The sequence below is a fragment of the Athene noctua genome, chromosome 1 (assembly GCF_965140245.1).
Source record: "Athene noctua chromosome 1, bAthNoc1.hap1.1, whole genome shotgun sequence".
Lineage (NCBI taxonomy): Eukaryota > Metazoa > Chordata > Aves > Strigiformes > Strigidae > Athene > Athene noctua.
The window spans coordinates 264,233,403-264,248,652 of record NC_134037.1 but is presented as its reverse complement, the minus strand read 5'-3'; the positions used below and the strand labels follow the sequence as shown (position 1 = coordinate 264,248,652).

General features: G+C 59.0%; 1 protein-coding gene across 1 annotated transcript in view; it reads right to left on the bottom strand.

Annotated features, from left to right (window-relative positions):
- Window positions 1–4,763: 4,763 nt before the first annotated feature.
- CLPB (ClpB family mitochondrial disaggregase) overlaps window positions 4,764–15,250 on the bottom strand; it is a 94,662-nt gene continuing 84,175 nt past the window's right edge. Inside the window, exons 11-16 of the mRNA XM_074919441.1 lie at window positions 14,415–14,576; window positions 11,481–11,637; window positions 8,464–8,537; window positions 7,467–7,586; window positions 7,028–7,132; window positions 4,764–5,294 (exon numbers count right to left, since the gene is read on the bottom strand). Coding sequence (XP_074775542.1) covers window positions 5,043–5,294; window positions 7,028–7,132; window positions 7,467–7,586; window positions 8,464–8,537; window positions 11,481–11,637; window positions 14,415–14,576 — 870 coding nt within the window. The 3' untranslated portion in view covers window positions 4,764–5,042. The remainder of the gene's footprint in view (window positions 5,295–7,027; window positions 7,133–7,466; window positions 7,587–8,463; window positions 8,538–11,480; window positions 11,638–14,414; window positions 14,577–15,250) is intronic.

Below are 15,250 nucleotides of genomic sequence, written 5' to 3'. Positions count from 1 at the left end.
CCTCCCCGCCCTTAACCCTTCGTGGGCGCCCGAACCACCCCCCCCCGCCCCCCGCCCCGCTCCGGTCCCGGCAGCCGCGTACGTCGGGGCGGCCCCTCGGTCTCTGCCGGTGTCCCGGCCCCGCGGTAGGGCCCCCCCGCCCGCGCCCCCCCGGGATACAGCACCAGCGGCCCCGGCCCCGGCCTCATCCTCAGCCCCAGCCCCGTCCTCATCTTCATCCTCACCATCATCCTCAGCCCCATCCCGATCCCATCCTCATGCTCAACCCCAGCTGCATCCTCATCCTCCTCATCCTCATCTTCATCCTCAGCCCCATCCCCATGCCAATTCAATCCTCATCTTCATCCTCATCCTCATCCTCATCCTCCTCATCCTCATCCTCATCTTCATCCTCAACTCCATCCCCATGCCAATTCAATCCTCATCCTCATCCTCATCTTCATCCTCAACCCCATCCCCATGCCAATTCCACCCTCATCCCCATCTCAATTCCATCTTCAGCCCCAGCCCCACCCTCATCTTCATCCCCATCCTCATCCCCACTCCATCCCAATTCCATCCTCATCTTCATCTTCATCCCCATCCCCACCCCATCCTGCTGTGCCCCCCCCCCCCCCTTAGCCCCCCAGATCCATCCTTCCCCCCAGACACCCCACAGCAGCACGGGGGGGGCCCGGAGGCACCCACCCATGGGGTCAGTCCCGTCCCTCCCCCCGGCAGAGCCGCCCCCCCCCACCAGCGCAGCCGCCGTGCCCCAGGGACCGCAGCCCCCCCCCCCCCCAGCCCCTCTCAGGGGTCCCGCGGGGGCGGGGCTGGGGGTGGGGGCTCCTTTATACCCCACGGGGATGTGGGGGTGCGCGCGGGAGGACCCCGGGGTGGGGAGGCACTGGGCACCCCAAACCGACCCCCAAGGGGGTGGCCGCCCCCCCTCCCGCAAGGTGGCAGCCAGGTGGCGGGGGGGGGGCACACGACAGGCAGCAGATTGTCCCTAATGGGTCACCCCCCCCCCCCCGCCAGGCTCTCCCAGTGTCTCCCAGCGCCGCAACGGGCCCACCGTCCCCTGGGACCCGCGTGCAGGGTTGGGGGGGACACGGGGGGGGCAGCAAGGACACACCCCCACCCATGGGTGCGCGGGGGGGAGCAGGGGGGCTGCCGGGGGGTTGTGGGGGGAAGCTCATCATCCCCCTCCCCTCCCTGGGGGGCTCTGCCCTTTGCCCCCCCCCCAACCCCTCAATTTGCAGCCTGGATGAATTTCAAAGCTCCTCATCCCCCCCCGCTGGGCCCCCCCCACCCGGCCGAGGCCGAGGTAAAGGCTTTGCCCCTTTTCAGCGGCACCGGGGGGGTGCGGGAGGGCGGGATCTGGGGAGGATTTGGGACATTTCAAGACAAACACTTTCGCTAAAGAGGATTTAAAAGTCTAATTACTCCGGGCTAAGGGCTTTGTGCCCCCCCACTCCGGGGGAAGGGGGGGTCCTGCCCTCCCAGCGGGCACCCCGGGGCGGGGGGGGCGCGGGGGAAGGCCGGACCCTGCCCAGGTCCTGGGGCTCGGCTCTGCCCGGGGCTGGGGCGCTGGGCCTGTCCTGCCCCACATCTTGCCTCATGTTCTGCTTCATCTGCCCCACATCCCACCCCACCTCCTGCCCCACCTCCTGCTCTATCTCCTGCTCCACTCCTGCCCCACATTCTGCCCCAGCTCCTGCCCCGCATCCCGCCCCGCAGCCCGCCGGGCAAAGCCGGTCCCTCCACTCCTGCCCGGGCTCCCCTCTCTGGGTCCAGCTGCGGTTCCCCGCTGGGACCCCGGGGACACCCGTGGGTGCGGGCAGAGGTGGGGGGGGGTGGGTGCTCCCCACCCCAGCTGCGCCGGCCGAGCGGGCAGGTTGCTAAACAAGTTAATTAGATCACGGAGCTGGAGGCTGGCGGCTGAGCGAGAGCCCCGACTGTCAGGCTGCTGGAGTTGTGAAAAAGTTAATTCAATTAAGTTTTCCCTCTAAACTAATTAGGCAGCAATCTGCCACGCAAGGAGCTGCTGCTATTGCTACCCAGAGCCAGGGGCAGAACGGGGCGGGGGGGGTGTGAGGGTGAGGGGGATGAAAGGGGAGAGGAGAGGGAGTGGGACAAGGCGGGGAGGTGGGGGGGAGTGGGATGGGAGGGGAGTTGGGGCACCCCGGCCCTGCCTGGCCTGGGGTGGGGGACAGTGGCAGGGAGACCCCCCCACATCCCCGTGGCTCTGGTGGGAGCTGGGGTGCAGGTGTGGGGGACATGTCCTGATTTTAGTGGGACATCCAGCTGTCCCCAGCATCACCTGATGGGTTGGGGGCACAGGCTGACACACCCCCCTCTATGAAACGGGTGGCAACAGGGAGGGCTGGGCACAGCAGAGGAGCCGGGGACAGGGACCCCCCCATCCCGCTGCCCTCGAGCACCCAGGGACAGGGACCCTCCGTCCCACCGGGCACCAGGGGCCACCCATGACTTGAGGGCCTGGGTGGGCCAGAGCCCTTCTGGAGCTGGAGGAGCTATGGGGACCTCCCTGCTCTGACGGGACCCCCCCTGTGACGGGACCCTCTTTGGGCACCACCCATGTCCCCTGCACAGCTCAAGTCCCAGCTTTGTCGGGCCATTGACCAGGCGCAGCTCGTGGCAGCGTCGTTCTCATCCCCTCCAGGCTGTGGCACCCTCACGGGGGACCCCCAGGTTTTGCACTGCTGCTGGGGGGGGGGTCACGGCCTCACCGCCACGGGACGGGCCCAACGGTGCCGGAGGCCTCCGGCCGCCGCCGCTTTGTTCCCGGTGACAAAGCCCCGAGCTGGGGCTGCACCGAGGCCCCTCCGCTCGCTGGAGCTCGCCTGCCCCTAATCGAATTAGGAGCCCGGCACGGGGCTGAAGGCTGCCGGTAATTGAATTTCCCCCGTCACAGCCTGATGTTTCTCCCCTCCGGATCCTGCCTCCCGTTTATTGTTCCCGGCCCGGCTGCGGTGGCACATTTATTTGATCTGTCAGAGGGAGCCCTTTCACCCGCTGCTGCGCGCTCGGAGGACGCCGGCGCTGCGCCTCCAGCACAATTAAAAACAAATAAAACGATCAGGGAGGGCCCCGTGTGCTCCCCCAGTTGCTGCCCTGGCTGGGACGCTCCTGCTGGTGGGACCCTTGTGGCTGAGCTCCCTGGGGGGGGTGGCACGGCATGGCACAGCATGGAATGGCACGGCGTGCTGTGGTATGTCACGGCATGGCATGGCAAGGCATGGCGTAACACAGTGTGGCATGGCATGGTATAACATGGCACAGCATGGCATGGGCTGGCATGGCATGGCACGGTACAGCACAGCAGGGATCGGCATGGCATGGAATAGCACGGCACAGCACAGCCTGGCATGGCCCAGCATGGTACAGCACAGCCAAGCGTGGCGGAGATGGGGGCAGTGTGGCCCAGAATGGCGTGGCAGAGCAGAAGGGGGCACGGCCCACGGCGCGGCACGGCTCAGTGTGGCACGGCACGGCACGGCACGGCTCACCTGGCCATGGGCTCCCCGCGTCCCGCAGCTCCAGAGGCCTGACCCTGACCCTGACCCTGACCCCGACCCCGATCCCGATCCTGATCCCGATCCCATTCCCGCCCCAGTGGGAGCCATGTCACTGGGTGCCCCCAGCCCGGCGGTGTTGGAGTGGGGGTGACAGTGTCATGCCATGGGGTGGGGGACACCTGCACTGCAACCCCCAGCACTCCCCAGTACCATCCCGTGCACCCCTGGGCAGCCCCAGGGAACCCCCAGCACCTCTGTGCACCCCCCAGCACTCCTGTGAACCCCTGGGCTCTGCCCCTCACCTCCTGTACCCCACTTTACCACCCGCCTTTTTCAGCCCCATTATTCCCCTGCATTCCCCCCCCCCCTCCAGTTTTGGGGCCCGGCTGGCACCCGGGGAGCCCCTGGGGACCCCGATTTGGCCCCATGGTGATGCCCGTCCTGCACCGGGGCCGCTGCGGTGCCGGATCTTGGCCGGGGGGAGCTGAACCCCCACATCCATTGGTGTTTCTCGTTGCTGTGGGAGGGGATGGCAGCTTTGGGGAGGCCTCTCGCTGCCCTGAGACACCCCGGTGTTTTTGGGGGATGCCCCCTCCCCAAACCCTGCCAACTCGGGGTGAGGAGGGGGGTCGAGAGGGGACCACGGGCACGGGGCGGCTCCATTTTGGCAGTTTTTCCCCCCATTTTTCCAGCCTTCCTCCCCCCTCTTCGCAGGCAGCGTCACAGAATCGAGCCCCAACAGCAGGAAACGCCGCCAGGGCTGGAGAAGGTGGTGAAGGCAGCTCCCCTAAACTGTCACAGATCCCCTCAAAAACGCGCCAGCGGCAAAAAAAACAACCCTGCAGGGGCTCTGGGGCAAGGAGGGGACTTCACTTTGCTGGGCCACGTGTGCCCCCCAAACCCTGGCAAGCTTGGAGCTGGTTGCTCAAAGAAAAACGCAGAAACCAGGAGGATTTTTTTCCCCTTCGGTGGAGCAGGATCCGTCCCTGCAGAGTGCAGGAAACCTCCAACCACGACGGAAAAAATCCAATTTTTCCTGGTGGGAGCCACCCGCCGGCGTTTGTCTGGGCCAGGGCCCTTCTCCAGCTCTGACACCGGGGTTAAGCCTGGTTTTAAGTATTTCCTGGACGCAGGGTCAGAAGCAAAGCAGCGGGGAGATGTGGGGGTGCTGGTGAGGGCTCCCAGCATCCTGCCCATGGGCAACCCCCCCCGGCTCCCCCCACAGCAGATGCAGACGGGGGGTATGTGCACGCCGCGTTTATTGCAATAAATAACAAGAAAAACGGGCAAAATACAGACTCAGAGTTCTTGGTGGGTTTTTAAATCAACCTGTGGCACAGCCAGGCCCTGTCCTACCCCCCCCAGGTGCTTCTTTAGGGCTGACAAATCCCACCCGGCTCCAGTATGGGCTGAAATCTGCTTTTTTGCTGTTTTTTAGAAAGCCCCAACACCTCCTTCCCCCCGCTCCCAGGAGCCCGAAGGCTCAACGCGGCACCTGGTCGCCCCAAACCAGGCCGAGGCCTACAAGAAGTAAGCGATGTTCTCGGGGTTCAGCGGCGCTCGGATGTCCAGCTTTCGGGCTTTGCTGTCCTTCTCCACGATCTCCAGGCGCAGGGTGGGCGCGTTGGGTTTTTGGGTGCCCGGGGAGGAGCTGTCGGGGCTCTTCAGGAGCTGCTTGTCGGAGCCCTCCACGGCGAGGCGCAGGGTGCAGCCGCGGGGCAGCAGGTCCTGCTCGTGGGCAGCTGCCAGCTGGTTCACCACGCGCCGCTCCACCTGCCAGCCGGGGGGGACACGGCCCTCAGTCCCCAGCTCCTGCCAGCCGGGGGGGACACGGCCCTCAGTCCCCAGCTCCTGCCAGCCGGGGGGGGACACGGCCCTCAGTCCCCAGCTCCTGCCAGCCGGGGGGGGACACGGCCCTCAGTCCCCAGCTCCTGCCAGCCGGGGGGGGACACGGCCCTCAGTCCCCAGCTCCTGCCAGCCGGGGGGGGACACGGCCCTCAGTCCCCAGCTCCTGCCAGCCGGGGGGGGACACGGCCCTCAGTCCCCAGCTCCTGCCAGCCGGGGGGGACACGGCCCTCAGTCCCCAGCTCCTGCCAGCCGGGGGGGGACACGGCCCTCAGTCCCCAGCTCCTGCCAGCCGGGGGGGGACACGGCCCTCAGTCCCCAGCTCCTGCCAGCCGGGGGGGACACGGCCCTCAGTCCCCAGCTCCTGCCAGCCGGGGGGGGACACGGCCCTCAGTCCCCAGCTCCTGCCAGCCGGGGGGGGACACGGCCCTCAGTCCCCAGCTCCTGCCAGCCGGGGGGGACACGGCCCTCAGTCCCCAGCTCCTGCCAGCCGGGGGGGACACGGCCCTCGGCCCAACCGCCAGGGCAGGGCAGGGCTCCCTCCGAGCTCCCCGCCACCCCAGATGATAATTACTACAGACCGACCACTTACTAGTGATTAGTATTTATCATTTGCTATGGGGTATTTGTTATTTATTATTATTTATTCTGATTTTTCATCAGAAATCCCCTGCCACCCTTATTATTTATTATTATTATTTATGTACTATTTACTATCATTTACTGTTATTATTATTTATTCTGATTTTTATCAGAAATCTGCCACTCTTACAATTTATTATCTATTATTGATTATTTACTATTGATTCTTTATTATTCACTATTTACTATTGAATATTTATTCTTTATTCTGATTTTTCACCAGAAATCCCCTGCCACCCTTATTATTTATTATTTTTTACTGTTAATTATTTATTATTTAATGGTTTTTCATCAGAAACCCCCTGCCACACTTATTATTTACTATTGTTTATTATTGATTATTATTTATTCTGATTTTTCACCAGAAACCCCTTGCCATCCTTATTAATTATTAATTATTATTTACTATTTATTTATTAATTATTGATTTTTCATCAGAAGCCCCCTGCCATCCTTATTATTATTATTATTTATTCTGATTCTTTTGTCAGAAATCATCTGCCATCCTTATTATTTGTTATTTTTTACTATTGATTTATTATTATTTACTCGGATTTTTCATCAGAAGTCCCTGCCATCCTTATTATTTATTTTTAAAAATTTATTATTTACTATTAAAAAATTATTAATTATTGTTTTTTCATCAGAACCCCCTGCCACCCTTACTATTTATTATTGATTGGTTATTCTGACTTTTCACCAGAACTCCCCTGCCACCCTTACTATTTATTAATTTCTTATTATTTTATTCTGATTTTTCATCAGAACCCCCCCCCCGCCACCCTTATTCCTTCCTCTTTTTATCATCCAATCCGATTCCCCATCAGAAATGCGTCCCCCCCCTTTACTCCCCGTGGCGTTCCGGCCGTGCCGCACACCCCCGCCAGCTCCCCCGGGCGCTGTGGGGAGCCCCTTGTGTGACCCAGAGCCAAGCCCCAGCCCCCCCGTGCCCCCCAACCAGGCAGCGCAGGGCGGGGGGCGATGCCCCGGGCCCCCCCGCGGCCCGGCCGTGCCGTCACCTCGTGTTTGATGGAGCGGGCGCCGTAGTGCAGGTTGTAGCCGTCAGCCAGCACGTCCATCACCTCCCTGTCCCACAGCAGGGTGATGTTGTGCCTCGCCTTGGCCTGGCGCGTGAGGAAGAGGAGGAGGAGGAGTTACTGATGCCTTCGCTGGCACCCCATCCCTCCACACCGCGGGGGGCTGAGCGGCCCCAGCCCCAGCGCCCCCCCCCTCCCCAATTCCTATCTATCCCCCCAAAGAGCTCAGATCAAGAGAGGAAGAACATCCCCCCCCCTGCCCCAAGAGGTGTCCCCCCCCCAGCAGGGTCCCCTCAGCCTGTAACGATGTGGATCCACTCTGTGTCCACATCAGGAGGCTGAAGGCTCCGGCAGGGACGGATTCCTCCTGCTCCTGCACCGCTTGAGAGTTACCTCGCAAGCCGTGGGAGGGCTTTTTTACCTTCTTGGCCCAGAAGTTCAGCTCCTTGTTGACAAGCTGGATGAGCTCTGAGTGGCAGAAAGGGAGAAAATAGACAATCTCGTTGATTCTCCCCAGGAACTCGTCCCGTCGGAAGTGAGCCTGCAGGGGTAAGGGGGGGAGGTCAGGGACAGTCAGTGACAGTGACAAAATCCCAGAATCATCCGGGTTGGAAAATCCCTTGCAGCTCCTCCAGCCCCACCATGACCCTCCCCCTGACCGTTCCCAACTCCCCCAGATCCCTCAGCGCTGGCTCAGCCCGACTCTTCAACCCCTCCAGGGATCCCGGGGACTCCCCCCTGCCCTGGGCAGCCCATTCCAACGCCCAACAGCCCCTTCTGCACAGAAATCCTTCCTCAGAGCCAGCCTGACCCTGCCCTGGGCAGCTTGAGGCCATTCCCTCGGGGCCTGGCGCTGGGGCCTTGGCTCCAGAGACTCATCCCCCCTCTCTGCCCCCTCCTGGCAGGGAGTTGCAGAGGGCCAGGAGGTCTCCCCTCAGCCTCCTCTGCTCCAGACTGAACCCCCCCAGTGCCCCCAGCCGCTCCCCAGCAGACCTGTGCTCCAGACCCTGCCCCAGCTCCGTTGCCCTTCTCTGGCCACGCTCGAGTCACTCAATCCCTCTCCAGAACCACCTTAAAGAAACTCCGTGTTGTTGCTGCCATCGGGTTTTCCTGGTCCCCAGGAGCTGAGCAGACCCCCGGGAGAGCAGAGAACCCCCCCATATACCATGGCAGCACTTCCCCCCCCCTATTCCCCTTATTGTCTCACACCATCGCTCTAATACAAGAGCACGGGGAGTGAAGAAGCAGCTGATATTTATTTCTGTTGGGCTCTGACCTGACATCTTTGTGGCTGGAAAGTTAAAAAATAAATGACACCGTGTCACCTGTCTCAGAGCTGGGGGAGGAAAACGGCGGGTACGGCATCGAGTGACCAAAGCTTGGGGAACATAAGCCATGAAAAAAAAAATCATCCCTACCTTCAAGATGGGGCGAATAACCTTTTCTTTGAACTGCTTGGAGATGGTTATCTTGCTGGACATCTGGACGTCGTCTGAAAGACAGGAGGATGAGGGGTGTTGGTGGCTACGGGGGGGACAAGCTTCTGGAGGAGGGATGAGCCAAGCAGTGTGGCAAGGAGCCGGTGGCTGGGCAGGGGGGGCAAGGTGGGGGTCTGGAGGGGGCTTTAGAACAGACCCAGAACCTCCACGGGTGCCACCAGCCACGCTTGGTTTGGCAGGGGGGTGTCCCTGTGCTGCAGGCTCCAGACAGGGGGTCTGGGTCTCCTGTGGCTGCTCCCCCCACCCCACTGTGCATGCTGGGTGCCCAAGAGCACCCTACATACAGGCTCTGCCCCCGCTTTATGCCCTGCACCCCCCCGGAGCCGCCCTCCGGAGGTTTTGGGCAACACGAATCCTCACGTGGCCTCGGTGTGCCCCAGCCGGCGGCCAGGCTCTGGGAGCTGGAGCTAATTCCCTCATACCCAGGGGACACCGTCACCCAGGGGGACCTTGTCACCCGGGGCTGCTCCGCGGAGGCTCCCGCAGCTCTGGCACAGCGGGAGGGTCCCCGGAGCCTTCAGCAACCAGCAAATCCCCCCCGGTCAGACTTTGCGGCCGGAGTCTACTTCCCTCAGCTGACTGCAGATGGAGCCAGGGTCTGGCTGGCTCCCAAATCCCAGCTCCGAACAACGATGAGGGTTCAGACGCAGGGTTTTACCTCTTTGCCACCCAAATCCCCTCTTCTCTTTGCCTTCACCGTCTCAGTTCATCCTCCATCTTCACGCATTTAACTCCACGTGCTATTTTTAACGCAGGGATGCTCAGCGGGAGATCCCTCACACCCGGATGGGACCCCGACACGCAGGGTGCTGCAGAAAGACCCATGCTGGGTGCTGGGAGCCTTGGCGAGGATCACTGCACCCCCAGCATCAGCAGAAGGGGCTCTGGGGCTTCACCGGACTGACACTGGTGCTGGCGCGCAAGAAAGCGGAGCTGTGAGCTCCAAAATGGTGCCTGGGGTGCCTGGGGGTGCCCTGGGTGTCCTGAGGGTGTCCTGGGGATATCCAGAGGGTGTTCTGGCTGTCCTGGGGGTGTCCTGGGGTGTCCTGGGGATGTCCAGGGGGTGTTCTGGCTGTCCTGGGGGTGTCCTGGGGATGTCCTGGGCGTGTTCTGGGGGTGCCCTGGGTGTTCTGGGGTTGCCCTGAGGGTATCCTGGAGGTGTCCTGGGTGGTCTGAGGGTGTCCTGGGAATGTCCTGGGTGTGTTCTGGGGGTGCTTTGGGTGTCCTAGGGGTGTTCTGGGTGGGGGTTTTGCTGCACAGTGTGGGGGAGACAGACAGAGTGGCCCCACGGGTCTGAATGGAGTTGGGGGGTGTCTTTGATTAGAAGGATTTGGCCTGTTTCACTTCTCTGTTTTCTGCTAAAAGACCCCCAAGAATGTTTCGATAGCACCAGGGGTTTGGCAGCGCACTCTGGAAGAGGAGAGCTGGAGGAGGCGGCGGAGACAGAGCTGCCCCCGGCATTCAGGTTTTGCCACCTGCACTATCTCGCAGAGATGCGGCGGAAGCGGCTCCTTCCCTTTATCTTTCCATTTATCTGCCCGCCCAGGCACCCGCGCTGACCTCCGGGCCGCTGCCTTCCCCAGCAGCTCCACGCCAAGAGTCAGTAAAATGCGAGGAGCTCCACGAAACTCAATTGAGGGCGAGCTCCTGAGCCAAAATGCATTTTCCGGCCGTTCACTCACTGCAGCTGTCTGCTGTGCAGGTCTAGAAATTAAAATTCAATGCTTTCCTCATTTAGGAGAAAAGCGCTTGGCATTTTAAAATGTTATTCTTGAAAGTTCAGTTGCAGGCAGGCTTTGTCCTTTACCTAGTTTGATTGAAGTTTAAAGATTCTGAATTAAGGCAGCTTTGGCATCCACTTCTCAAAATAAAAAGGAAGAGACAGTGAGAAAGAAGCTGGAAAATATATTTGATGCCAAAACGCAACATTTTTTCCTGCTCCCGCGGAGCCGTGGCTGCGGTTGTCTCCCGGGCACGGCCGCAGCACACGCCACAAGCCACAGTGTCTCCAGCCCTTCCACCGGTGAGCAGAGCTCACGGGATGGAGCTTGAGGAAATACGGTGTAGCCGTGGTCTTTTTTTACAACCGGTGAGGGGAAGGGGGGAGATGCAGCCACCAGACGTGACTCCCCGGTTCCCCGCTGGCGCAGCAGCACGTGATGGAGATGGTTTTCCCCTCTGCTGCCCGTGCCCGTGTCTGTGAGCGCAAACTGACGCCTATTTTAGAGCTAGGGGGGACTGGTGCAGGCACCACCATCCGTCCGTCCGTCCGTCCGTGGGACCTACCAGCCACTGGGGCCTCCCAGTGCCACCGGAGTTATCACCAACCGGCTGGTGAAGGCGCTGGGGGGGGTTGCACATAAATTGGGGCTCTGTTGCTGTCAGTTGGAGCTTAGTTGGGATCTTAGAGGCCGCCCTTACTTTACTCAATTCTCCTTTTATTACCTAATTCACATTTTGGGAAAATTTTCTACAGGATGCTGATGTGTGGGTGCAGGGCTCCCATTGAAGATGAAGTAAAATCACAGAATCCCAGAATCATCTCGGTTGGAAAAGCCCTTGAAGCTCCTCCAGTCCCACCATGAACCTCACCCTGACCCTTCCCAACTCCCCCAGATCCCTCAGCACTGGGTACTGACTAAGCTCAGTTCGTTTCAGAGGGACTGTGAGGAAATAAAACTTTTCCTCTTTAATATGAACCCCTGTACCAACCCCGGTCTTTTCTAGGAAGCATTTGGGAGAGTCTGGAGAGAACAAAAAGGGTGAGGAGACCCAGGGGAGGAAGCACAGGATGAGGAAGGCTGAGAGGTGGGATCTAAAGCCTCTTCCAAAGACGTGATCTCCAATAAGGAGGATTTTTGGAACAGATCAAGCCCAAAGCAGAGGGAGAAGGGGGTTCTTTAGGGATTTGAAGCATGAAGCTGAAAGAGCAGTACCTAAGTTTTCTGCGATCCTTTTCTTGCTCATCTCCGCGGCCTCTTGCCGGAGCTGCAGGGCGTGCTGGGCGATCTCATCGCTCCCCACGTTGGAGGTCATGATGAAGATGGCGTCTTTGCAGTCAATGGTCTTCCCCTTCCCGTCTGTCAGTCTGCCCTGCAACAAATGGTTGGACTAGATCATCTTCAAGGTCTTTTCCAATCTCGATGATTCTGGGATTCTGTAACACCCGGGGCCTGTTTTTCCCCCCTGGGAAGGCAGGGAGGGCTCAGGGGGGGCTTTAAAAGCAGCATGGGCAAGCAGAGGCTGCTTAAGAGCCTGACCCAAAGCAAGCCAAGCTGAAAAAACGGTGCAGAAATAACCAGGTTATGGCTGTAAAGGGGTGAACTGAGCAATGGAGAGGCCGTGACAACCAAGAGGCAAGAGAGAATATCCCTCACACCCGCGGCATCGCCCGGCAAACCACACCAGGGCAGGCCAGCACCATGCTACGCCACAGCCAGCTGCTGCGGCAACAACCCTCCTCCTCCCAGACCAGCCCAGGAGCCTTCAAAAGTACTAGTTCTCTTGATTAATAAAATCAAAAAGGGAGAAAAATAAGGCAAAAGTAAGGAGCTCCCCAGGCAGTTTCTTTCCTCGATACGTCTCCAGCAGCAGAAACCCAGCACAATGACACAAATCCTTGTTGGGTGCTTGAGATTAACATTTGGGTTATTGCCCTGTCAAGTGCGTGGTGCAGGAATTGATTTCACATTTAGCTGCTGCTGCGATGATCTATGCAAGAAAAAATTGCATTATTAATCCTTAAAACAACAACAACAACAACAAAAAGCCCCACCAAAACCTTCCAGCATGTTGCTCCCGAGTTTGGTTGCCTCTGAGGAGAGACCAAGGAGCTTAAAAATAAACTGAAAAGCTTCCACGTGACGGGTGGGGGCCCAGGGCCTGGGGTGCTCGTGCCAGAGAGCAGGCAGCTGCCTGTGCAGGCCAGCAACGGCCTCCAAAGGGACAGATTTTGTGCTCCTTTTCCCCGACAGCAGGGATCTACCCTCATCTCCCTGCCAGCGGGATCAGTGTGAAGACACCCGCAGCACGGGGGAGCTCACGGGCAGGATCTGCCTCTAAACATGGATAAAACTCCTCAAGTAGCTACACTGGAGGGGGCTGGGGCTGCTACTGGGGACTTCAGCTGTCTCAAAGGAGGCCAACACATTCCTGGGGAGTTTTCTCAAAGAGGCACCAAGCATGGACCTTACCCCAGCAAACACAATGTGTTTGGGAGCTCCAGGCTCCCCCAAAGTCGCTGCCCGAGGAGTTTTGTGAGCGTTAAGGCGGGTCCATGCCCGGTTGCTCTCCAAGCCTCTTCCCAGACATCTCCAAGAGTGATCTGGCTTCTTCAGGAGCCAGCTCAAGTCCTCAGTAGACTCCTCCTAGGTTGTTAGTTAGACCATGCCTGGTTGCTCTCCAGGCCTCCTCCCAGGCATATCCAAGAGTGTTCAGCTTCCTCTGGAGCCAGCTCAAGTCCTGGGGAGCAGCCCCAGATGACTCCTAAGTAGTTCCAGAGTTTGGTCCATGGCAGTGGGGCAGGAATTACATGATCTTTAAGGTCCCTTTCAACCCAAACCATTCTGTGATTCTACATTTGGTGGAGGAAAGGTGTGAGGCAAACCTCATGCCACCTTGACAAGCCGTAAATTAACCAACCCAAAGTAAAAAACAGCAATTAACAATCAATTACGATACCGGTGGACTACAAAGCCCCCAGGCTACCTGCTCGTCTTGCAACACCCTGACCCACTACTGGGGCTTGGGAGCTGATTTCACAGAATCCCAGAGTCATGTGGGTTGGAAAATCCCTTGCAGCTCCTCCAGCCCAACCATGACCCTCCCCCTGACCGTTCCCAACTCCCCCAGATCCCTCAGCGCTGGCTCAGCCCGACTCTTCAACCCCTCCAGGGATCCCGGGGACTCCCCCCTGCCCTGGGCAGCCCATTCCAACGCCCAACAGCCCCTTCTGCACAGAAATCCTTCCTCAGAGCCAGCCTGACCCTGCCCTGGGCAGCTTGAGGCCATTCCCTCGGGGCCTGGCGCTGGGGCCTTGGCTCCAGAGACTCATCCCCCCTCTCTGCCCCCTCCTGGCAGGGAGTTGCAGAGGGCCAGGAGGTCTCCCCTCAGCCTCCTCTGCTCCAGACTGAACCCCCCCAGTTCCCCCAGCCGCTCCCCAGCAGACCTGTGCTCCAGACCCTGCCCCAGCTCCGTTGCCCTTCTCTGGCCACGCTCGAGTCATTCAATGGCCTTTTTGGGGTGAGGGGCCCAAAACTGAACCCAGGAATCGAGGGGCGGCCTCCCCAGTGCCGAGCCCAGGGCTCAGATCCCTTCCCTGGCCCTGCTGGCCACGCCAGTGCTGACACAAGCCAGGATGCCGTTGCCCTCCTTGGCCCCCTGGGCACACTGCTGGCTCCTCCATGCCGTGGAAGTGGGAGGTGGGTGTAGGGCACCCACAAAACAGGGCCGTCGCCCTCCCGCCTCCTCTCCTTGCTCCTGCTTTCTGCTGAGGACCAGCACCTCACCAACTCCCACACTGAGCTGGTTTTCCTTAGCAGTATCCTCATGACACAGCCTTCACTGTCACACCTTCCTGGCGACACGGGACAATCCAGTTCCCAGGCTTCTTCCTCAAGTTTCCAACCCTCCCATCACCGGCTTTTTCTTTGCCTAAAGATGTCATTTATTCCACCAGGAGAACTCAGCATCATCCTGTCTCCTGGTGTTAAAATGAAGAGGCTGGCTGACACTTTTTTGCCAGGGACTATCAATCTGGAGCATTTCAGCTCCAGTCCGGGACATCTCCCACACCCACTGTCCCTCGCACCACTTACTGTCACCTTCCCAAGGGCCCCTGTGCAGATTCTGACCCCAAAACGTGGATTTACCTCATCGAAGAGCTGCAGCATGATGGTGAGGACGTCTGGGTGGGCTTTGTCAACTTCGTCGAAGAGCACCACAGCATTTGGACACTGCCTCAGCTTTTTGGTGAGCTGCCCGCCCTCCTCGTGGCCCACGTAGCCAGGGGGAGAGCCGATAAACTTGGCGACCTAGGAGGAAGCAACAAAAACACGTGTGAGATGATCCCTGGATGCCGGGAACGAAGCTCAGGTAGCTCAGCAGGCAGCCACGGCTCTTTGCCGCAGACAAATCCAGTTCTATATTCTTTGTGACATCTATCGCACCCCAGGTATCCCCAAATCAGCTTAATAAGCAACAATTTGGCAACATGGAGCTTGGTGGCTGCCGAGTAATTACTTTGCCCAGTGCTTTAACCACCAGAATCTGCAGGACCAGCCACGGGCAGGCAAAAAGGCACCACCCCTGCTTTTCTAAACAGTGTCCGAGCGTCCCGACCCAGCTGTCCAAGACCTATTTTCATCTCCTTTAGCCTTTTTAAGAGCAACAGTTCAAAGCATTATGAGTGGCAGGTGGCTCTGGTGAGGAATCAAAGCTTGGGAAGAGGCCACAAGGAAAATACTTTTCCTGTATCGACAACCAACTTCATTAATTCTTGACACTACGAGTTTTTTTAAATGAGGTTTAAAAATTTACAAGATCATTCAAAAGAATCTTTCTGACAACAGAAATGTTTTGGAAAAAGTGACCGGTAATTTTTGACGTACAGCTTGGTGCATTTCCAAGCAACTCGTGCCTGCGGGCATGTCTGATGTCACAGTCCTTCAGGTGTACAAAAATTGAAAAGAACAAAATTATTGGTGAA